General features: G+C 39.3%; 1 protein-coding gene across 5 annotated transcripts in view; it reads right to left on the minus strand.

Annotated features, from left to right (window-relative positions):
- Positions 1–4,889: 4,889 nt before the first annotated feature.
- The window catches only part of FAM210A (family with sequence similarity 210 member A), a 53,026-nt gene continuing 32,247 nt past the window's right edge, over positions 4,890–25,668 (minus strand). For all 5 annotated transcript variants that reach the window (XM_003924877.4, XM_039463615.2, XM_074383801.1 and 2 more), the window contains 3 exons: positions 18,410–18,910; positions 12,914–13,025; positions 4,890–8,081 (listed from right to left, as the gene is read on the minus strand). In XM_003924877.4, coding sequence (XP_003924926.1) covers positions 7,848–8,081; positions 12,914–13,025; positions 18,410–18,882 — 819 coding nt within the window. In that variant the 5' untranslated portion in view covers positions 18,883–18,910 and the 3' untranslated portion in view covers positions 4,890–7,847. The remainder of the gene's footprint in view (positions 8,082–12,913; positions 13,026–18,409; positions 18,911–25,668) is intronic.

The following is a 25,668-nucleotide window of genomic DNA, read 5'->3' on the forward strand; positions in this document are numbered from 1 at the left end:
TCAAAATCATTTGGCTTCTTGCCTTGCTTCCCCAACACCCTCTCCTGCCCTTCCCACTTTCCTCTGGCCTTCCTTGTCTGAAGGATTCCAGGAGAGCCCACATGGATCTGGGCACTGTCACTCACCATTCTCTCCATTTGCCTAGCTCAGTCCTGAAGCAGCCCTGGATGCAACCAGGCCCTTGGGCATCCTCTCCTGCTGATGGGCCTTCTCGTTCTGCATTCCCTCTGCTGACACTGGCCCACCCACCTCCTTTGGGAATATGTGCAAGCATTTAGCCTTGTGTGTTACTGACAATTCCACTCTAAACCCCAGAACACATTCTTCCTGTCTCTCGCTCTGACACTTCTTTCACCATCTGTTGGTCTCCCTCTGCGAGGGTTCCAGCCAAGGAGAGCTGGAGATGGGAGTAGCAGGGTGCCTCAACCTGCTGGGTCCTCAGCAGCCTGATTGAGGGGCAAGGCACTTGCTGTTTAACCACCATGAGTACCAAAGGCAAATGCCACACAGCCATTCTAAGTCCATCAGGTGCATGAGACACCGAACCCGGCACACAGACACAACGAGCAGCAGGCACTGCAGTGCAGAGCGGCCCACACAGCGTATGAAGGGCCAGGGGTGTTGTTTGCCTTGAATTTTATTGTGAAAAATACTTATGAGAGCTAGCCTTTTAGCACATTCTTAAGTGTATAATACAGTACAGGTTTTAAGGTTGGTAATTTTCATGGAATTCAGAGGCCAACCTCTGTATTTTGGTGAAAACTAACAGATATTAATCTGAACAACTCAGCACTAAAATTTTCCACAAATGCCAGCTTCTGATCACTTCAGATCTTCCAGTGATTAGCAGCAATTAAATGGAAAATTCCAATCTGAGCCGGCCTCAAGTATGCCACAAGTACAGGATCAGATGCTGTGACCACTGTCTGATCCTCCTCACAGCAGCAGAGCAGGAAACGGCAAGCTCATTTTGTACCAAGGGGGCAATGGGGAATTTCCTGAGGTCAAATTCTCCTTGGATATGTGAAATATTTAAGGTTAGATGTAAAGAAACTAGATTTAATAACTGTTTCCATGACTTGCCCTCTAGTATGGATTTGGATGTTTCAAAATAGTGGCCAGGCACAGTGGCTCACACATGTAATCTTTGGGAGGCCAAGGTGAGAGGATTGCTTGAGGCCAGGAGTTAAAGACCACCCTGGGCAACATAGTGAGATCCTTGTCTCTACAAAAAGCAAGTGAACAAAAAACAAAACCGAAATAAGCTGGGCTTGGTGGTGGGCACCTGTAATCCTAGTTACTTGGGAGGCCAGGGTGGGAGGATTGTTTGACCCCAGGAATTTGAGTTACGCAGTGAGTTATGATCCTGCCACTGTGCTCTAGCCTAGGCAACAGAGCCAGACCTTGCCTCTTAAAAAACAACAAAAAAATCAATTATTAAAAAAAAAGAAAAGGAGATAGCTACCTAACAGCTTTGCCAACACCAAGCTCACCCAGAAAGTGACAGACATCACTGAACTGGCTCACATAAGTTTTCCATCTCACGATCCATCCCAGGTGAAAGAGAAAATGAAGCTGGAGCTTGAGAAATTTTAATGAATACATGTTTCCTTTCTACAGTCAGAAACTGAGATCACAGAATAGCGACTATCTTCCCATCCAATCACTTTAAAGACAAAAAGATGAAAAGAGTTCTAAAAGAAGCTGAAAGCTAAAGATGAAAGCACCAGCAGAGAAGGAAGGTAAGGAATATTTATAATAAATTGGCTTGAGTGGGCTGGGCGCGGTGCGCACTCCTGTAATCCCAGCACTTTGGGAGGCCGAGGCTGGCGGATCACGAGGTCAAGATATTGAGACCATCCTGGCCAACATGGTGAAACCCCATCTCTACTAAAAATACAGAAATTAGCTGGGCATGGTGGCGCACGCCTGTAGTCCTAGCTACTCGGGAGGCTGAGGCAGGAGAATCACTTGAACCTGGGAGGCAGAGGTTGCGGTGAGACGAGATCATGCCACTGCACTCCAGCCTGGTGACAGAGTGAGACTCCATCTCAAAAAAGAAAAAAAAAAAAATTGGCTTGAGTTTCTGTTTCCAAAAATACAAGGGATTTCAGAAGTCCGAAAGCCTGGACTTTTATCTACATAATTGGCACCAAAGGAAAGCACTAAACTGTAAGTTGAGATCCCACTTTTAAATCCAGTTCTCTTGTGCTTCTTTCTTCAACTAAAAATATTGGTTCTAATGTGACCCATGAAGTGTCAAATTCATTGGTTCTGTAAGCCTAGGGTTTGATTTAGAATGCAAAAAAACTATTAATCTAAAACGTGTTTGAAATACAATTAATGAATATTTCTCAACAAAAGTTGCATTAGGCTTTGTGGATATATTTGTTCAATAATATTCTCAATTTTTTGTTGGCATGTGTGACTTTTATTTCGGGACCGAAAGAAGTGAGGAATGCAAACTGTGACCCATCGTTATCATGCATCTTCTTGAATAATGAGAGCATAAGAAGTGCATGTTGATGCAGCACTATGGCAACAAAGCCCTGTAATTCCAGCTCCAGGCTGCAGCTGAGATCATCCAGGCCGGTATGTGAGGACTTTTGGCACCCTTATCATAAGAGAACCAGAGTCGCCACTATTCTTAGAGAAGTAAAGCAACTGCACTAATTAAGTCACCATCTTAAGTGTCCAAAGAAAATATCGACTCAAAAGGAATAAAATACACATTAAACTCTGCTTCAGCCATTATAAAGTCACAAATCTTGTATATAGAGGAGTACAGACAGTAAGGCTGAAATACACGTGTATGCGAAAATGCCATGTGTTCATTAAAAAAAAAAAATGCAGGTTTTAAAGAGTTAAACATCTAATTGGTGTAAGAGAAGATACAGAATTGCCAGTATTTCTTATTACACGCTTAGAATACAGCCTTTATGGAACTATCAGAGGATAAGGCTTTTGCCATGTATTTGATTAAAAAATGAGGGGAAGTTCATTTTATCAAAAGGATGAAGTTTAGGTTTTAATGTTGTTGCTCTAAGTATTAAAAATAGCCTAGTATCAGTCAAATGCAGCTCTGAGTTCACTGTCCTCCTCTTTCTGGGGACAGTGTGCCTATCCTCCCCTAGGGACCACCAACAGGGAGGTCCACACAGAAACGTCAAGCAGAATGCGTACCTGGCATGCTCAGGGCACATTTGTCTTTTTCTTTCTCACTTCAAAGTTTTTCTAACATTTAAATTATTTAAAATATAAAACAGAAGCAGCTGGACAGAGGGAGGGAGAGAGAAGGAAAAGAAGAGAGGTTATATTCAATCCTCACTTTCAAGGAGTGAAAATTGGCTTTGGCAGCAGGCAGGACATGTCTAACAGTACTCAACTTTTCCTGTGGAGCATGTTGTCCCAGAGAAAACACACGGAAACGTGCTTCTCCATAAGCACCCTTCCTCTGTGGAGACATGATACTCTTGAGAATGCCTCTGGCTGCCTGTGCCATCTCTCCACTACGATGTCCAATCAAGTCAGCAGAATAAACAACAGGCTTCACGTTATACCCTGCCCTGGTTTCTGAAATCAGGATGCTTTCTTTCTACTAATAATTCTTATCATAATTGCCACGGGATAATTATGATCTATAATTATTGTTGGTGACTGTCAATGATGCATAAAGAATACAGCTTGATTTTCAAAGCCTAACCCTGAAGAAGCAAGACAATTAAAAGCTTGTTTTGACTAAAGTGAACAAACATGACACAAAAGTCACAAAGGAAAAATCTACAGAGGGAAAATACTATCAATTGGCCTGACTCAGCATTTCTCAAACACAAGTTACAAGCTCCAAGTGCAGGAGAAAGATCTTTCAAGAACCATAAGGCCAGGCCAAAATCATGACTGCAGATGAATTCTGGGAAGGAGTGTGGTCTGTCCCCCATACCATTCAAGCCCAGAAGGGAAGAATGAGGTCTTGACTCCTATTGTCCTCAGGGAACACAATGCAGTCCCTTCTGCAACCTTGTTTAATACTAACTTGATTCTACGTAACACACAAATGATCCAAAAGAGAACATTAACACCTGCAGAATGAGTAAGTAAAATTCCCCACCTCTGGCTCTACAGATTTCTGGCTTAGGTGTTTGAATTCCAAGGCAGACAGCGAAGAGGCTTCCACTTCCTGAGTGTGCAGGTGCCACTCAGGCATGTGGGCCAGTATGATCTGAGGCACTGAGACTTTCACGCTCATAAGGATAATGGAGTAGTGAGCTTTCAGTACCAAAAAATGTAAGTGGCTCACAAAAAAGATATTTAAACAGGTGCAAACAACTTTGATAATATTTCATCTATTTTATTTTAGGCCTTATGGAGACTCAGTTTTGAAAATCTGAAAAAAATGAAGACCCCCATTTCAAAAAATGAACTGTGGGCAACAGAAAAAAATGGTGTCCACATTACCTAACAAGTTATATTTTCAGAAGGAATCCTCTACTTCAGAAATACGTATCTCACAAAAATATCTTCTCAACATACTATCATTTCAGAAAAAGCAGGAAAGATGACTTTTTTGCCTTATTTGCTAAAAATCATCTTCTGCCCATTTCATCACCATTACTATCTTCTACAGTAGCCTGGTTTATGTCTGAATCAGTTAAGAAATCCTGAATGACCTAAACCCAACACTAAACACAGAAGGAAGCTCAATGTGTCGAATATACAATTTCCTTCTTTTCTTCACTTTTTTTCTCAAACTATAAAGATCTTTAGAATTCCTGGAATTATTTTCTAAGATCATTGAAACAAGAGAGCCAGAATCCCTAACTCCATTTCATCCTGAGCATAAAGCACTTGTAAATAAGTGGAGGCAGAGTCTGTGACAAATAAACACAAGATTATTTGAAGGCATAATTTTATTGTTTTCACTACGGGGAGGTAGGTAATCTCAATATAAGCATTCTTTTTCTCCTTCTTGAAATCTGTAAGCAGCATCCTGTTGTATGCACAAAAGGTTGTCTCAGTAAAATACATTTTTTGATGTCATTGGTTTTGCTCTTATTCCTGAATAAATTATGCTCTTACCTGATCCATCTGTCATTTCAAATATCAATTTGCTTAGCAAACCCTTTTTGTGCATTTTATATAGGTGAATCTCAGTCATAGCTCCCTCCTCACCAGGTCCACACACCTCGCATAAATGCAGACATGAGTTTAGCCAGGTGTCGTGGTGTGCACTTGTAGTTCTAGCTACTCAGGAGGCTTAGGTGGGAGGATCACCTGAGTCAGGAGTTCAAGACTGCAAGTGAGCTATGATCGTGCCACTGCACTCTAGCCTGGGTGATGGAGTGAGACTGTCTCAAAAAAACAAATATAAATGTAGACATTCATGAGACATGGGGCTGCTTCTGCTTTACTACCAGTTCGCAGAGGTTACAGGTGAATTAATCCCAAGTATAAGATGTACTGTAAATGAAATGAGGTCTATTACATATAGCAAACTATATTTACTATATATATTCTCAATTATTTAACTTGACATATTGGTACTATATTGTTAGCCTGCTAACAATACTCCAAACTTAACAGATTATAAGGGTCCCCATTTAAACTATTTGAAGCTTAAGGACTAGGTTAGCAATATGCTAGCAACAGCATTTTTGTATCATTCCTGGTGCCAAGTAATAGTACAGAACTTCCCATATCTTCAGAGAATTTTTTACTAGAGAATTTCAAATCACTCAAGCAGTTATAGACCTCACTGTCTATAATCAGATAAACACAACATGATTATGAAACTGGAAGGCAACAAAACTCAAATGGACTGAACAAAAGATGTCTATGCAGAAAAAGCAAATTTTAGTCTCAGGATTATTAGTAACTTCTAAGAACCTCCAATTTATCCCTATTAGGAAATATGCAACATGAAAAGTAAAAGGAAATTATTTTAGAAGAATTCCATGTAACACAAGATTTTAACATAGGCAGTCTCCAGTGGTTAAAAAGAAAAAATAAACAAGAAACGTGTTTAATATCTTAAAAAATAGCAATTGAATCTGCAAAAATGTGAATTATTTAATATTTAAAATATGTTACTCATGTCTAGATTTGAAAATGTGGCATCAATGTGAAGTAGTGCATTCAACCCTCTTATCAAGAGACAACGGTGCTGCCTGCCCAACACTGCAGAGAACAGAGACACAGCTGCTGCTCTCAGCACTCTCCCCGGCCCCCAGGAACAAAGATTCCAATCACAGCATATTCATTTAAAAAGTATTCTAATAATAATTAGACTCATCAACTGCAAACTTTTTTTCCCCTTTAAACTATTCTCTATATTTGGCCAAAGTAAGTACTTGATACAAAAATCCTGGCAAAGAGCAGGGGTCCCTGCAGGACTGTGTGGCAAACTCTCTGACATTCTCTTGCCTTGGCAGGTAAGTCAAAACAAGGACAATCTAAAAAGAGGCCATTCCCTCCTCCAATTGGCAATTCAAGGGTTAGAACTGAAATAATCGCAGTTACAGCATAGGAAACAGATACATACATATTCGAACATAACCCTGCCCCCCACCACTGCAATGCTCATAGCTGACAATGGCTGAATTTCATTACAAGCAAATGATTTGACAGCTTTGTCATTAAAAAAAAAAAAAAAAATCAAGTACAGGGCTGGGCACAGTGGCTCACGCCTGGAATCTCAGCCCTTTGGGAGGCCGAGGTGGGTGGATCATTTGAGGTCAGGAGTTCGAGACTTGCCTTCCCCCTACCTCCATCAAAAAATCAAGTAGATCGCTCAAGTCAGGGTATTTTCCTTCAATGTAAGACAAAAATCAGCAGCCACAATTTAAAAATTTACTCCATAATGAAATCAGAATTAATTCTGAAACTAAGACTGGTTTGCTGAGGCAAGGACCATGCCTACCCCAAGGAGTTAGCCAACTCCATGACAACCTGACTCCATTTTTAGTCTCCCAAATCTTCTTCTGTTTGAGAACCATGAGCTTGAGTTGCTGCAGAAAAATACTTGATTTTAACAATAAATTTAAGGTGTAAAGATTTTTTACCTTTCCTCTGAAAGATCAGTTGAAAAGGACACAAATGATTCACAATAAAGGTTTATGTTTGAGGTGATCGCCACCAATACACATAGTTGAAAAGTACCATCACCTTATATATATTTGCTTTAAAAAACAAGCTTCAGGTAAAAATAATTTTTAAAGGATCCATGTTTCATTTACATACAACCAATACATCTTATTTACATATAAATGACTAAATCTTTGTTCTATTTTCTTCATATAAGATATTTTAACTGGTAGGTAACTGTCCTATTCTGTTTTTATAGAAAGACTAAATACCCTCTTATTCACAGGCAGTTTTGATGATGCTAGTTTGTCTCCAAATTACATACTGAATACAGTTAAAACCTTAATGAATAACATAAAAATTAAGATCCAGTATTAACAGTCTGTTTTATGGGTCACATTGGCTATTCAAGGAGTCAACTGCCTAGTATGTAAAAATTACAGCTGCAACAAAACAGAAATCAAGTGTGCTTCTGAAGACCTTGAAAAAGAAGTCTGACTTCTAAGACATTACCTACTGCTTAATACTGTTATTGATGGGAAATTCTTATAATGGGTTCATTTCTTTCCTTATAAAAACACTGATTTTTCTAGTGATATTTAACTTTAAAAAGGTATATTACTTCTTTAACCCTCAGAGAACTAGTATATTTCGGCAACTAACCAAAAAAAGGAAAAAAAAAAAATCAGACATGTATCTTTGCCCATAGTTTCCAAAGGGTTAAAGTGCAGGAATTTTTCTATACTGTTATATAAGGCACTAGGCACTTATTCCACTTTTTTCTTAAAAGAAACTTTTTCTTTGGTTTCTTGTAACTTTTCAGTGAGTCTATCTTTTGTTTCTTCCATTTTCTCTGTGATAAGCTCCTTCGTCTCTTCCATCCTGTCCTGTAGATACTCCTTGACAGGTGGTGGTGTGGACATGTAGCCATGACTGCGCAGATACTTCACAGTGAAGGATGTTCCTCCCAAAGTCACGGTATACCGGGCAGGTGTTGCAATCTTAAGCAAAAGCAAACAGAGGCAAATCAAAACCTGTTTATTACTGCCATCTTAAGCAAAGTCAAGTTAAAATTAAAATTATTGGTAATAACAAATCAGCTAATCACAAAGCTAATGTAGTAACATCCTATATGGTTTTCCCTAACGAGATGCTTCTCTAAACTCATTTTATGAACGTTTGTCCCCTACACAATCCTGACCCAGATAACAGAATCATAGTACTGATGTCCCTAATCGAAGGCTAGTAAACCTGTGGGGCAGGTCAGCCTGGAAATCAGAAAGAGGGCTCAGTATCACTAACAGTAACAAAGAAGCACATGTTTCTATTTCTTAAAACCCCTGCCATCCTGCCAAATGCTTTCTATCTGGAGCTGAACTAGAACTGAACATCTTCAAATGGGGAGAGGCAGAGTGTGAATCCACTCTCTGGGGGATTGAGGTTAGTTTCACTTCAAAATCCCTTCCTTTGACTTTACCAGATCTATGCTACCTTCTCATCACATTCTACCCTGAGTCTCAAATCCCAGTCAGTCATTTCGATGAGGCCAAAAGTGGTAAAATGGCACACCTGCTGCAGACATGCACAGGTTTAACGTTAATCAGAGCTTTAAGGCCCAATACCAAATACAAGATGACTGGTCAAAGAGAACCATAAAAGCAAAAAAGGCCCCTCACATTCTGAGTCAAAAATCAGGCAGGGCGCAGTGGCTCATGCCTGTAATCCCAGCACTTCAGGAGGCTGAGGTGGGCGCATGACCTGAGTTCAGGAATTCAAGACCAGCTTGGCCACCATGGTGAAATCCAGTCTCTAATAGAAACACAAAAATTAGCCGGCTGTGGTGATGGGTACTTGTAATCCCAGTTACTTGAGAGGCTGAAGCAGAAGAATCCCTTGAACCCAGGAGGCAGAGGCTGGAGTGAGCTGGATCACACCACTTGCTCCAGCCTGGGTGACAAGAGTGAAACTACATCTCAAAAAACAAACAAACAAACAAACAAAAAACAAAAAAAGGCCGGGCGCGGTGGCTCAAGCTTGTAATCCCAGCACTTTGGGAGGCCGAGGCGGGTGGATCACGAGGTCGAGAGATCGAGACCATCCTGGTCAACATGGTGAAACCCCGTCTCTACTAAAAATACAAAACATTAGCTGGGCATGGTGGCACGTGCCTGTAATCCCAGCTACTCAGGAGGCTGAGGCAGGAGAATTGCCTGAACCCAGGAGGCGGAGGTTGCGGTGAGCCGAGATCGCGCCATTGCACTCCAGCCTGGGTAACAAGAGTGAAACTCCGTCTCAAAAAAAAAAAACAAAAAAAAAAACAAAAAAAAAACAACAAAAAAAAAACAAAAAAAAAACTACAGGTGTTGGCAGGTACAATAGCTCACACCTATAATCGCAGTGTTTTGGAAGGCTGAGGTGGGAGGATTACTTGAGCTCAGAAGTTCAAGACTAGTCTGGGCAATATAATGAGACCCTGCCACCTCTAATAAAAGAAAAAAAAAAGAAAAAAATTAGCTGGGAGTTGTGGCATGTGCCTGTATTCCCAGCTACTTGGGGGCTGATGTGGGAGGATTGTTCAAGACTGGGAGTTCAAGACTGCAGGGAGCTGTGATTGCACCATTGTACTCCAGCCTCAGCAACAGAGCAAGATCCATTCTCAAACAAAACAAAACCAAACCCATAGGTATGCTGTATAACAAAACTCTGGAAGAGCGGTCTGCTTTATCTCTAATTTCTCTCCTAAACTCACATTAAGAAAGCTTTCACCCTTATCTCTTCACCAAAACTGCTTTCAAAGTCACAGTGACCTCTACAAAACGAAATCCATTTGTCAATTTGGAATCAGCCCCTGGACCAGTGGAACTGTCTGAGACAGCTTTCACTTCCCTTCACTTGGCTCCAGGTCCTCAATTTGCTGGGGTTCCTTCCAGTTCATGGCAGCTTTTCATTTTTGCCAATTCCTCCCCATTCACCCACCTCTGAACATGGTGTGACAACAATCAATTCCTGGACCTCTTATTTTCTCCATCTATCTCACTCTCTTGGTTGTCTTTAGTGCCATCTACACATTGATGATTCTTAACTTTAATCTCCAGACTGAACCTTTTCCCTGAATTCCAGTATCTACAACCACCTCCACTTGCGTGTCTAATAGGATCTCAAAACTTAATGCAGACATGAGTTACTTAATAGGGATACGTTCTTAGAAATGGGTCATTAGGTGATTCTGTTGTGTGAAACATCACAGAGTGTACTCAGACAAACCTAGATGGTGCAGTCTTCTGCACACTCAGGCTACAAGGTATAGCCTATTGCTCCTAGGCTACAAACCTGTAATAGCACACTACCACGCCAGATACTGCAGGCAATTATAAGACCAGGGCATTTGTATACTTAACCTAACCTATCTAAATATAGAAAAGGTATTGTAAAAATATGATATTTGTAAAACACGGGACCTATGGGACCACCACTATGCAGTCCATGGTCAGCCGAAATGTCAATGGGTGGCACATGACTGAATGTTCAAAACTGACCCTCGATCTTCAACTGTCCTACTTCAAACCTGCTCCTCTCAAAGTCTTTCTCATCTCAGAAAATGGCAATTCAATTCCTCCAGTTGCTCAGGCCAAAAAATTACAAGAAAGCTTCAACTCCTCTTCCTTTTCCATAATTTACATCCAAATTATCAGAAAAACCGCAGCAGCCATGACTTTAAAACATATCCAGAATCCAACTACTTCCTGCTACCACTTGGGTTCTGGCTATTACTGCCTCTCACCTCAAATACTGTAAACATCTCACCCAAGGTCCCTTGGCTTTTCCCCTGGTACTGCCATGGTCTGTTAATATAGCAGCCAAAGTAATTTTGATAGAACAGAGGCAGGATGCTTAAAATTGTTCAATGGCTTTCCATGTCCTCAGAGTGAAAGCTGAAGTCCTTGTAAGTGCCTACAAGACTGCCCTGATCTGATGACAGGCCATTCTCTGCCCTGTTCACCGACTCCAGCCACACCGGCTTCCCCACATCCCTCAAATTCTCCTGGAATCCTGAAGCCTCAGAATCTTGCCTTTGGGGTTTTCTGTTTGGAATGCTCCTCCTGGAGGAGCAACTCTCTCACCTTCTCAGCAAGGTATGCCATCTCCCATTGAAAAACAAATAAATACCACAAACACACCCCCATCCCTGGTTTCCCTTCTTAGCACTTACCATCATCTTATGTACACATACTTTGTGTGCACACACGTTTTTAACTTTATCTTGTCTCCCCACCCCACCACCATTCTCTACACTATCAGCTCCACAAGGCAGGTATTTTTCACTGTCTTCTTTGATTAGTTTATTCCCAGTACCGAGAACGGTACCTGGGTGTATTTCAAAGAGATTATGAGGTAGTCAGTGCATACATCCTGCAGCCAGCTGCCACCAGACCATTCATGCCATACTTCATTTTGGGGCTTTGTCTTGATGAAGCAATAAATCCGTGTTTGTTGTTCTATTTGAGAAACTGTGGGTTACAGATAATACACAGGAGAATCCCCTCCGTATCTCCTACATTACAGAGGAGGGGAAAACACCACTAGTACTCATCTCCCTACCATGAAGCCTACAGCTTCATTTCCAACCCCAACTCTACAAACATGCACTGAGCACTGTATTCACCTACAGAACACAATACCAGGCGCAGTGAAAAAACAGGAAAGAAGACATGATTCTGAATTCCTGGGAGCTCCTAATCAAATAAAGAAAACAAACAACACCTAGCACAGATTGTGCTATCAACTGTTATGCTATGGGAGTGGGATAAAAGCAAGTAAATTAGTGAGGGTAGACATTATCATGGTAGTTTGACTTATTCGAGTTAAAATTATACCTACCATAACTAGAAACTTGATAATTTATTAATTTAATATACTTTAATGTAGAAAAACTCAACATTAAGTGTTAACCCTCTCATTAAAATTATAATAAAAGAGGAAATCTACCAAAATTTCAGCAGATGCTAATAGGGATGGCAGAATAAAACAATGCTACTTTTGAGTAATGCTGTAAAACTGTAATTCTTATTCTTATATAACAGAGGTAAAATAAAATAACATCCAGTTTCTAAGCGTTTTCAACTTTCTTAGGTAAAAGTTTCATAGACCCTCATAAATACTGGTCAATTCAGAGAATGATATTAATATGGCTATATTCCACAATTTACAGTGAAATCTTCCCTTCCAAAATAAAAACACACAGGCATAGAAGCTATCAAGATGATGTCTGAATCCAGAGAATGGTTATAAAAGATTTCAACTTCTAAAATAAAAGATATGTTGGGTTAAGATCTAACAAAAAACAGTTTATCACGTAAGACATAAGATAATTTGGATTAAACCTATTTTACTTGCTAAGAAAAGATGAACTATTATAAACAGTAAAATAAATGCTAAATTTTGCTAACAAGTCAGGTGGCATGCAGATCACGGAATAAGGAAAAACAAATATAATTATGCCTTAAAATAATCCTATCTCCATTTATCAATAGGAGTAATATCAAACAGATGACCCCTACCATGGAAAAACACAAAAGCCTACCAATTATCTGATCACAGCAAGTTATGAATGATCTACCAGTTTTTAAGACATTTCTTCCTAAAACCTAAAAAGTAAAACATTTTACTTCCACTTTAAAATTTTGTTATTTTACATTAGTCACCAGACACATCAGAGATGAAATACAATGTTTTAAGTTACAAAACAAGATTGGGAGCTAACATGGAGTCTCATAGGGAAGTGAGCAGGTCAATGGTGAGGTCTGAGGAGCAATGGGTTTGTAACAGTACCCACCTTAAACATGGCATACGCTGTCAATGCATTTCCACTCTGGGAGTTTTTCAGGATGTTTACCACACTGTCAGGTAACCCAATGAATTCTAGAAAAGGAACGAGATTCACTCCTCTACGAAAAAAAAAAAAAAAAAAGGTTATTTTCATATATATAAACTTAAAGCTATTTTCCAAACTTATCTGAAAATACCAAAACCACATTATAATTTTATTAATTACATTTTGCTTAAAAGTTGATTGTGCATTATCAAGCCCTTTAACTTCACCCTAAGAGAACATCTTACTTGATGTACAATATGCAACATGCACACAAATATCACATCATGTGGTATCTTACTGCCTACAACTTCTATTTGCTTCTGCACGTGGGCATCCCAGTTAGTATGTTTAGAAAAATAGAAGCATTTATTAGAGTAAAATTGACAGCTTTAAGTAAACTATGAGAAAGGATGAGAATCATTTGCCTGGTCTTAGTTTCCTCAACCTTAGATTGCTCCAACTCACATTTTAAGACCTAAGATTTTTACCTTTAAAATTACATCTAATTTTGTGTAAAATTGCATTATAAACACAAGAGATATTTTAACATCACTTATTATTATGAGAATGTGTTATTATGCAAAAAAAATTATGATACTATGGGTTTGATGAAAACTTCAATTACTCTTAAAGGATGCTTCCATTCTATTAACAGACTTAAGGCAGGTGAAGAAGCAATTACTATATATTGTGACAAATTTCTGGAGGGAGGAGAGGCAGAGAAAGTCTCCAACCTGAGCCACGACTTATTTCGTTTCCTGATTATCAACATTCCTCATCCCTGGCTGCTTTATTTCCAGTTTCCCGATTATCAACGTTCCCCATCCCTGGCTTCTTTATTTCCAGTTTCCGGATTATTGGCATTCCTGAGTCGCAACCTCTTTATTTACAGTTTCCTATTAACATTTTGCTACAATGGCTGTTGCTCTCCTGGACGCTGTAACTCTTCACCTCTAAATCAGAAGGAGGACATTTATCTACATAAATGCAACATTTATAACATACATACATCTAGATTACAGTTTCCTAGACTGTCCCAGTGTTTCCCTTATGGCTATTTTTCCTGCCTCTCTAGTCTCCTTTTCTCTAGAAGTGCTTCTCAGCACTTCTATGGTGGAGGAGGACAGGCAGTCTTTCTTGACATTGAGATTTGTGAAGCATCCAGACCCGCTGCTTGGTAGGACATCTCTCAACTTGAGTTTGTCTGATTGTTTCCTCAAGATGAGATTCAGGTAAGCATTTTCCCACAGGAAAACGACAGAGTGGACACTGTCCATCTCAGCACATCACAACAGGGGCACATAAGGCCAGTCTGTCCTATCCTTGGTATTACAGAGTTTGCCTCTTGGTGAAGGCAAGGGTCCATAGAGACCTCCACTGTAAAAGCTTTCCTTATGTCATTAAGCAAGAGCATTGCCTGGAGCCATTCTGTAAACTCTTTATTTTTAATATCAACTAGGGAAAAGATGTCCCAGTCTGTGACTTCACCGTAATACTACACAGTCAGGGAGCAACCTTAACAGATATGGCTGATCATCCTCAATAAAGGACTATTAAAATTACTTATCATCAGAAGTCAGAGGAAACCAGAACTTAAGGAAACTTTAAAGAGATAAATTAAAAAATAAACTGAGTCCAATCTCATTTCTATCTTCATTCTTTCCTCTATCTTCAGTTTCAATTATTTTTCAAATCTCTTTCTAGATAGGAATTAAATCTCATTAAAATAAGGTTTAACAGCATAGCCATTACTCAATGAATTTAATCAAGCCACTAAAATAACTATGCATGGTAACATCCTGCCATAACATGCTAATTATGTCTTCTAGTACCAATCCAATTATGATATTATTCCATTATTTCCTAATTCCAATTAAGCCCAGTATGTTAAATCTATATATTTAGCAGCAATCATGAAGGAAAAAAAAAACATTTGGCCAAATATGAAAGTGAGTTATTAAAACAACTACCACCACCACCACCGCCACCACCATTTATCACAAAGATCAGACAACAATGCTTTGGGAGGTGAAATGGGTATACCGCTTAAGCCCTGGAGTTCCAGACTAGCCTGGGCAACACAGCAAGGCCTTGTCTCTATAAAAAATTAAAAATAAAAGGTCATACAACAATGGACTGAGACACCAAGCACAAGCTGTGTCATTGCTGGCATGCATCTTTTGTCAGATGAAGCAAGCATCTAGTTCCACTTATTTCTAAACTGTTGAGTTGATGACTTTTCTTAAAAATAACTTCCATTTCCTCTGGATTTACTGAATGTACTAATGAGGGTCTGATTCAAACAAACATCCACTGTTTGTCACGTTCTACTCTGAAGTGTCCATGGTCAGCCAGGAATCTGTGCTTCAAAAACTGCCAGCTTTACAACTGTTTCCACAGATGAAGAAACACACAAAGGAAAACCACATTCACCATCTGGATAAAGTACAGTAGAAATCAGTCAGGGGTTTGCCTCAGAGTGAGTTTGTAATTTTAGGAACTTGAGGTCTCAAACACAAGGCATCTAAATGCATGGACCACACCATCATTGGTGAGCCACATTTGATCAAACAAAGCATTTCTAGACAGAAGACATCAGATCTCTGCAAGGCTTTGCCAGATAGGAACAGCAACGAAGCTTGGTTTAAAGTAAAATCTATTAGCACGCACAATTTAGAACTCCCTGAAATAAAGTATTTCAAAAGCCTGAGAACTTCATCACTGTGTTAACTAAATATAGAATGACATTTTGCTCTAGGGTGTCTAGAAAGGTAGTAATGCGAGCTGTCAGAGTAACTAAGATAAACACTGGTCAGTAATGCATGAAGTCAAATGCTCATCTTTCCAGCTACAAACTATTTTTCTCCCTTTCTTTTAATAGTAAGTAGGCAACAAACAAACAACACAGAACTTTTTCCACCTGAAACAAACAACACTAAAATACAGACTCTTGTCAGGTGAATTGAAAAATCTGTATTTAGTATAATCAACTTCCATTTTTACAATACAATCATCCTACAGTGAAAATATTCGAATTCCTTTTTCTTTCATTCATGAGTTCAGCTTTCTTAAGCATTACCTGTGATTAAGATCTTCATTTAGGAACAAATCAACTTTCAATTTTTGAAGGATCTAATAAAAACTTTAAGAAGGACTGTTCTGGAAAGCAACCCATTCTGCCCATTATAAATTCGCTATGTGATGCTATGACAGAATTGACCCAGTGGTTATGGAGGGCAGTAGTGGTGCTCTGGCAACCAGATTCTCATGCTAATAGCCCCAAAGCAAGGGGTAATGAGGAAGGGCATAATTTTAAAGTTGATAGTTGTACCACGATGTTTACATATAAGCATTCTGAAGAAAAAAAAAAAGGGAAGATAAAACTAAGAAAGTTGCATTTCACAGGGGATGACACAGTATCACCCACAATTGCTTTAGGTGCCACACAGCATTATTCTGGGTCTACTTTTTTAGTCACAGAACTTTTACCAAAGAGAATAAGAAAAAGTAAAAGGAACAAAAGTATTCTTAATAAGCCTAAATGAGAATCTCATATTCAATTAATGAAAAGCTTGAATTTCTCCGTTTAAGGGCCAGCCAGGAGGCTGAATGCCTTGCCTTATGGGCAACCTGACAAGGGCAAAGGAAACAAGTATTTTTCATGTCATCTTTCACAGACTGAATCATAAGAATCCTCCATGACTCAAAAAAGAAAATTTAATATGTGGAAATCTATTCATTACAAAGCAGAACTGAACGCCTACAATAACTTTTGATCAAAATGGTAACTTCATGTTCTGTTAAAAAAACTAACAGCAGTTTTGAAGACTTCTATAAATAGTAAATGTGCCCAAAAATGTCATTAATAAACAAAGAAACAATTCCATCAAATATATACATAAGACTCTTCTGCAAGGAAAGATACAATTCTTAAAGAAAATGATAGGCAAGAAAGAAGGATATAATTGAATAACAGGAACATAATGTAAAGATATAAAGTGAAACAGAACAGCATCAATTATACGAGGTGAAAAAAAATCCTTTTAGAAATTTTGTCTAGAAATCTATGTGAACCTGTGTTTCCCCAAAATAAGCAGTTTCTATCCCATCTTCCTGGAAGAGGTATAACTTAGTCTGCAACAGGGTGCTTCTAAGGAGTGAGCTTTATGTACAACACTAACCATATTTTGTTAATGTGTCGGTATCAGGCAGTTAAATATAATCAAGCACTGAAAATCACTCAACTCTGCAAAGTATAAAATAATTCTCAATACATCAGGAGAGTACTGAAGTGTAAGTCCTTCATGCACACCAGGACACTGAGGAATGGGAACTCAGCCGACTAGTGGCAGAAATGGGAAATCACCAGTCCTGCGTCTAAAGCAGCGTGAAGCAAATAACTTACCTTACGGGAAAGGCACAGTATTAACAAAGGAGGTGCATTTAAAATTGTATGTTTCAAAACACTGGGAGGCTCGACCTGCAAGCTTCACTTCTGATAAGAACAAAAGACCTTCCTTTGACACTTACTGGACTTGCATAATATCAGTGCAAACAGATTAGTAGCCAAGCTTTGGCACAATATTCTGAATTTCCCACCAAAACCATACAAATGCAAAATAGGTATCTTTTCACATTTATGAACATTCTAAGAAATATCTAATTGTGGAGTCATGCTGCCGCCAAATTTCTGAAATTTGATCATTTTATGTCTGTGGTCTCCTGAATGCCAGGACGAAATCTGCATACAGGAGTGTGTGCTTTGAGATAACACACACCTAACTGGGTTTTTAGTCCAGGCATCACCTCTTACCAGCTGAGTTATTTTGGGAAAAGCTGAACTATTTTTACTTCTCCTTGCCTAATCTGTTTTCTCATTCATAAAATGGGTGCAATTGTGTAACTTGCTTTATATGGTTGCTGGGAAGATTAAACAACAGTTAAAAATTTCTCCAGATGCTTGCTCCAAACAGTAAGCAAATGTTAGCTATTATTATTAAAATGTGAAAAAAGCAATGAAAAGTAGTTATCTTCCATTGATGAAAAACATTAAAGCATTTAAAAATCTTTAAATCTAAGGCTATCTGGGCTGCGCACAGGGACTCATGCCTGTAATCCCAGCACTTTGGGAGGCAGAGGCAGGCTGATCACCTGAGGTCGGGAGTTCGAGACCAGCCTGACCAACATGGAGAAACCCCCTTCTCTACTAAAAATACAAAAAATTAGCCAGGCATGGTGATGCATGCCTATAATCCCAGCAGCTCGGGAGGCTGAGGCAGGAGAATTGCTTGAACTTGGGAGGCGGTGGTTTTGGTGAGCTGAGATCATGCCATTGCACTCTAGCCTGGGCAATAAGAGCAAAACTCTGTCTAAAAAAAAAAAAAACACAAAAAACTAAAGCTATCATTAGTACAATTTAAAAGATAGGGAAAGGCATTCAACTAAGCAAAAACTTACTTCAAGGCTGCATAATAAAATGTTCCAAACCAAACACCAGAAGTTATTAGATGCACCGGAATCAAAACTTTTCCATACTGTCTAAACGTTTTCTTGAATCGTTGATAAAGACTAATAGATTTGTCTTGTAAAGGGTCAGGCTCTTCCTTTATTTCCGGAGTTCCGTGCGCTGTGCCACGGGATGAAAAATCCCTCCTGGATGAAACACACTGCTTCCCTTGCTTATGGTGAAGGACTCCTGGTTGGGGTGGATGAGCATCCAACAGCCTCCTTTCCTTTGCAACACACTGGGCAGCAGATAAATGCAACCATTGTTTTTGAGGACCTTGCACCAAAACCACTTTGGATTCAGCATTGCACAAAAGTAAAGGTCCTTTTACGTTTTGACAGTGTCCGAAAAGACCAGCTTTATGTAGTTCCAAGCATGTCCTGCGTGCCAGTTGAGATACAATCCGTGGCACATTCCATTGCATTTTGAAGAGTGTTGATAGGTTTCAGCTTCTACAAAGACAAATTTTTTAAAAAATTAGATAATACTTAGGTTTCCATTTTAAATCAATTCATTTGAAAATCAATCATTAACTATTAGGAAGTAAAAAGACAGACATTGCTACATAATCCACAGAAATTGATATTAGGGTATACAGTTTAAGCATGGTGTAATTTTAAAATTTCATAAAGGCCAGGCACGGTGGTTCACACCTGTAATCCCAGCCTTTTGGGAGGCCAAGGCGGTTGGATCATCTGAGGTCAGGAGTTCAAGACCAGCCTGGCTAACATGGCGAAACCCCATCTCCACTAAAAATACAAAGATTAGCCAGGCATGGTGGTGGGTGAGGCTGAGGCAGAAGAACTACTTGAACCCGGGAGGCAGAGGTTGCAGTGTTCTGATATCATGCCACTGCCCTCCAACCTGGGTAACAGAGCAAGACTTCATCTCAGAAAAATAAATGAAATAAAATATGTCAGGTACAGTGGCTCACAACTGTAATCCCAGTACTTTGGGAGTCTGAGGCAGACAGATCACTCGAGATCAGGAGTTCGAGATCAGCCTGGCCAACACAGCGAAACCCTGTCTCTACTACAAATACAAAAATTGGCCAGGTACAGTGGCATGTGCCTTTACTCCCAGCTACTCAGGAGGCTGAGGCATGAGAATCGCTTGAACCCAGGAGGTGGAGGTTGCAGTGACCTGAGATTGTGCCACCGCACTCCAGCCTGGCTGACAGAGTGAGATGCCATCAAGGGTGACAGAGAGAGATGCTATCAAGGAAAGGAAAGGAAAGGAAAGGGGAATGGGGAATGGAACAGGCAACAGAACTACAGAGCAGAGCATCATGCCATCAAGGGGAGGGAGGGGGGAAGAAAGGGGAGGAGGAGGAGGAGGAGGAGGAGGAGGGGAAGGGGAGAGAAAGGAAGGGGAAGGGGAAGGGGAAGAGGAAAGGAAAGGAAAGGAAAAGATTGTTTCCTGTTATCTGTGTTAGAAAAAGGAAAAAATAAAAAAAAGGTCAGAAAAGAGAAAATAAAATCAAATCTCATGAAACACACGATCTAAATTTGATATGGTAAACTAGTCCAGCATGGGGAATGTTTTGAGGCCTCTTATTCTATTAAGAAGTAGTATAGTATAGTGGGGGGAAAAATAAGATCTGGGATCTGATGCTTTGGGGACATAATTCCACATAATTCCCTTTCAGACTCCAAGCCCAGGTCCACTAGTAAAATGAAGATTACTTTACAGGATTGTTACCAGAAATTACGCAAAATTTCTGATGTAAAGATGCTTCTGTAAACTAATGAGCATCATAAGTGTTAGTTATGAAAATGTTAAGACCTCATGAATAGCTGATATTAGTATTTATACTATAATGCCTTTGGACTAAGTTATCAAATTATAAATCACTTATGTTATTGAATGGTGAGAAGAGATAGTCTGGTACTTATCTTCTTTTTCCCCCATATCAATAGTGGAGAGAAAAAAAAAAGTATACAGTGATGTCTCACTATCTGATCTGGCATCAGCATAGAACAAAGATTTACAAGACAGCCAGGCACAGTGGCTTGGGCTTGTGGCTTGAGGCTACAGTGCACCTGTGAACAGCTACTCCACTCCAGCCTGACCATACAGCAAAACTGCAAGTCTTTAAAAAAAAAAAAAGAATTATAGAGACTTTTCCAGATAATTACTTAGCCTCTCTAGACAAATGTTTTACCAGTGGTAAATGTGATTACAGTAGCCATTCCAATGTAGTCCATCAGTCCCCTTTTTTCAACATCGGGTGGTGCCACATGCCTCCCCACTCCCAGTGCCAGCTCTATCTTACTACTTCTAACATGTTGAGAAGACAATCTTATTTAATTGTACACTAAATAAGGGTCAGTGAGATCTGAATTAGCGCCCCAATAAATTAGCACTCCAATAAATACAGATACTCCATCTTACATGAATGTTCTTTATCTGGTACACAAAGTTGACTGGTGAAACAAAAACTGCCATCATAGAAAAGCATTCATTAGTGAATTATCCACCTTAAAAATTAATCCCCTGACTCATCACCCTTCCTAATCAATGATTAACATCACTCCTAACAGACTCTCACAGATAATCTGACAACACAGTACACATGAGTTGCTAAATGAAACTGCAAATCTTGCAAAAAATAAATAGGCTCCCAAGAAGTCTTTTAAAAAATGATATTGGGGCCATGTGTGGTGGCTCACACCTGTATCCCAGCACTTTGGGAGGCTGAGGCAGGCAAATCACAAGAACAAGAGATTGAGACGGGGTGGCCAACGTGGTGAAACACTGTCTTTACTAAAAATACAGAAATTAGCCAGGCGTGGTGGCACATAATTATAATCCCAGCTACTTGGGAGGCTAAGGCAGGAAAATCTCTTGAACCCCAGAGGCAGAGGTTGCAGTGAGCTGAGATTGCACCCCTGCTATCCAGCCTGGGCGAAGGAGTAAGACTCGTTTCAAAAATAAAAAAAAGTGATACTGGAGATTAATTTCAGACGAAGCAGACTGCAAACATTCTTCCATTGTTAGTGTTAAAGAGGGGCATTTTATAACAACGATAATGAAGACATGAAGACATAACAATCCTAAAAATGTATATGCCTAACAAGAGAGGATCAAAATAAATGAGGTGAAAATTGACAGAACAGAAAGGAGAAAAGAAGTTCACTTAGAGATGTCAATACTCCAGTCAGCCACCTTGATAAACCCAGCAGGCAGAATGTCAGTAAGGATATAGTTAAACTAAACAACGTTAACCAATTTGATAGAATTGACATTTATAGAATATTCCATTCAACATCAGCAGAAAACACATTCCACTCAAGTTCACATGGAACATTCAACAAGCAGACCCCATGGTGGGCCATTTAATATACTGTAACAAATTGCAAAAAATGAAAATTATGCAAAGTTATGTTCTCAAATTACAATAGGAATAAACTAGAAATCATTAACATAAAGACAGCTGGGAACTTCCACCCGCCCTCCAATTATGTGGAAATTAAACAGCATACTTCTAAAAAAAAAATCTTCAAATGTCTAAAAAGAAATTTTAAAATATTTTGAAGTAATTGAAAAAAACACAGCTTAACAAAATCTGTGCGATGTGGCAAAGCAGTGCTTTGAGGACTAAACTTTGACCTTTTTCCTTTTACCCAAATTCCCATCTAAGGTATCTGGGGAGTCACACCCTATAAACCATGAAATTTCATCAGAGGGGTTTTATTTAACACTATATAAATGGCTACTTTCCAACTTGTCTCTGGCATAACATCACATGATAGATAAAGAAGGAAATAAAAATATTTTACCACAAAATATGTTTGTCATATTTTGAAATGACCCGGCAAAGCCATTTTCTTGGTGGAGAAAAACTGAATTTTTAAAGACTCTATTAACATAACCAGATCCCTGCCCTGCCTCCAGGTCCTCACAATCCTGAAGCAATTAACTGAGTTTAGCACCTTTTAAAAGGTCTGAATAGGAAACATTTGCAATCTATCGTCTCTAAGGGCCTTTGAGACTTGATCTATGTATTAAGAACCTTGGTATCCACAACCCTTTATCTTAATCCAGATGCTCTTTCCCATTGATTTCAGGTCTTTATATAGTAACTCTTCCAACCAATTGCCAACCAGAAAATCTTTTAATCCAGTTATGACTCATAAGCCCCCACTTTGAATTGTCCTGGCTTTTCAGACCAAACCAATGTATACCCTTCATAATACTGATTGATGTCTTATGTCTCCCCAAAACGTTTAAAGCCAAGCTGTAACCCAACCACCTTAGGCATATGTTCTCAGAACTTCTTGAGACTGTCTTGGACCTTGGTCACTCATATCTGGCTCAAAATAAACCTCTTTAAACATTTCAGAGTTTTACTCTTTCATCAAAAGCTTACAGGAAGAATGCACATTATTAGAAAAGAAGATCTAAACTCAATAAGCTAAGTTACCTCCTTAAGAAAATAAGAGAAAAGAAACAAGCAGAAAGAAACAATCAAGATCAGAGCAGAATGCAAACAAGAGAAAAGGGAAACAAAAAATATCAACAAAACCAAAACCTGGTTCTTTGGGGGAAAAAAATGAATAAAACTGATATATCTCTAGCTAGGATAACTGAGAGAGAAAACAAATGACCAATATTAGAAATAACTACTGATCCCATAGACAATTTAAAAAAAAGGAATATCATGAATAATTTTAACTCTAAGCTTGTGAACAAAGAAATGATCTTATCTGAGGAATGTGAGTTTTTATAATTATCAGGCCCAAAGAGACATTAAAATAAGACTGAAATCACGCCTTACCTCTCTTCACCAGCCCACTTCCTCTGAACTGTGCATTCACCTCTTGAAACTGTTATTGCCATAAGTAGCTATGAATTAACCTAATAATGCTATAATTCACCATCTATAGCTTAACGATGTATAGCCAATAACTAATCAATGCTACTTCTGTAAAACAGTGAGAATTCCTGGCAAACAACTCTTTATTAGTTATATATTCAGGGCAACTTGAATCTATGCTCCTGGGTTGCAATTCTCAGGCTTTGTCCAAATAAGCTCTACTTACAATCATTTGCTTCAGCTTGTTTCAAGATGACATCCACAAATTTGATAACTTAGATGAAATGTACCACGTCCTTAAAAAGACACAAACTGCCAAAACCCACACAAGAAGAAATAAGACTTCAATAACCCTATATTTATTATTCAATAGAGAAATGGAATCAATAATTAATAACCTTTCAAAAAAAAAAAAGAAACGAAACGAGGCTCAGATGATCTGACTAGTGAATTCTACCAAACACTTAAGGAAAAAATACAATTCAGAACACAAAGGCAGAGAAGACTTACTAACTCATTCCATGAGGCCAAAAGTACCCTAATACCAAAACCAGCTACATATAATCCAAGAAAGGAAAACTACAGAATACCTCTTATAAACATAGAAAGTAAAAATCCTCAATAAAATATTAGCAAGTCAAATCCAACAATGTTGAAAACAATCATACACCCTGACCAAGTGGGATTTAATCCAGATATGCAAAGGTAGTTCAACATTTAAGAATCAACTGAGAAATAAAAATGAAATTATCATCTTCCAACTGACTGAATGGACCTCCTCTTGGCCAATGGGACCCTGGGGAAACCTTGGAAGCTCAGTTCAGGTCATACACCTGTTACAGGGGGCAGGAGGGGGCTCTCTCTCACCCACTAGGAATGTCAGGTGATGGTTCAGCAATTATCACATTGCCTTTCTAAAAGTGATAAATTGGCAACAGGTGCCAGAGAGGCCAGTTCCTGATGGTCCACACCTGTTGCACTAAAGTGTTAAATGAATGCAGGCACCAGGAAAGCAAAAAGGGCTTCCAATAAAACCTCAGGTATTGGACAAGTGAGCCCGGGGAATACACATTAAGAGACAAAATGGCCGAGTATGACCTTCCAGGGACACTCCAGAGGAAAAGGGAAGAAAGCCTCAGATAGACATGCATACAACTTCCTAAACACACTGCATGTGCTTACTTCCCAAGTGTAAGGAGGGCACTGTACATGCAGGCAGCCCATCCTAAGGGAAGAATCATGGGAAAAGTGTGCAAGACACTGGAAGTGGGCCAGACTATAAAGTCCTAGGACATGGTTAAATACTGCACTTGTCCTTCATGTGCCCGCTTTGGTCTCTCCTAAGCATACTTTCTTTCCTGTTCTAAAGCCTTTTTGAATAAATTTCCACTTCTTTTCTGAAACTTGCCTTGGTCTCTTTTTCTTCCTTATGCCCCTCAGTCAAATTCTTTCTTCTGAGGAGGTAATGAGATTGCTGCAGACCCCAACGAAGTCACCACTGCTATCTTTTGGATACCTTTCACCAGTAACAAACCCTTCAATACAACTTCCCTCGCTTGTCCCCCTCACTAACTTCCAATAGGCTTTCTTCCCTAGGAGATAAATAGAAACCGGCCCTTCAAAAGACTCCACACTGATAACGCTGATTACTAGCTTATCTTCCCAGTTACAGAACAAAGACGAGAGTAATTATTCCGATACAATGATATGGGCAGGAGGCAGAGAAATTCTAGGCAGATAGAAGTAACCTCCAAGAAATATGGGATTATGTGAAAAGACCTAATGTATGCTTGATTAGTGTACCTGAATATGATGGGGAGAATGAATCCAAGCTGGAAAACTCACTCCAGGATATTATCCAGGAGAACTTCCCAAGCCTAGCAGGGCAGTCCAAATTTCAAATTCAAGAAATAGAGAACTCCACAAAGATATTCCTCAAGAACAGTAACCCCAAGGCACAAAATCATCAGATTCACCAGGATTGAAATGGAAAAAAAAATGCTAAGGGCAGCCAGAGAGAAAGGTCAGGTCACCCACAGAGGGAAGCCAATCAGACTCACAGCAGATCTCTCAGAAGAAACCCTACAAGCCAGAAGAGAGTGGGGGCCAATATTCAACATCCTTAAAGAAAAGAACTTTCGACCCAGAATCTTATATCCAGCCAAACTAAGATTTGTAAGTGAAGGAGAAATAAAATCCTTTGCAGACAAGCAATTATTGAGAGATTTTGTCACCACCAGACCTGCCCTACAAGAGCTCCTGAAAGAAACACTAAGCACGGAAAGGAACAAGTTCCAGTCACTGCAAAAGCAAACCAGATGGCAAAGACCAAAAATGCAATGAAGAAAATGAGTCAACTAATGGGAAAGAAAACCAGCCAGTAACAAAATG

Source organism: Saimiri boliviensis, chromosome 13 (assembly GCF_048565385.1).
Source record: "Saimiri boliviensis isolate mSaiBol1 chromosome 13, mSaiBol1.pri, whole genome shotgun sequence".
Taxonomy (NCBI): domain Eukaryota; kingdom Metazoa; phylum Chordata; class Mammalia; order Primates; family Cebidae; genus Saimiri; species Saimiri boliviensis.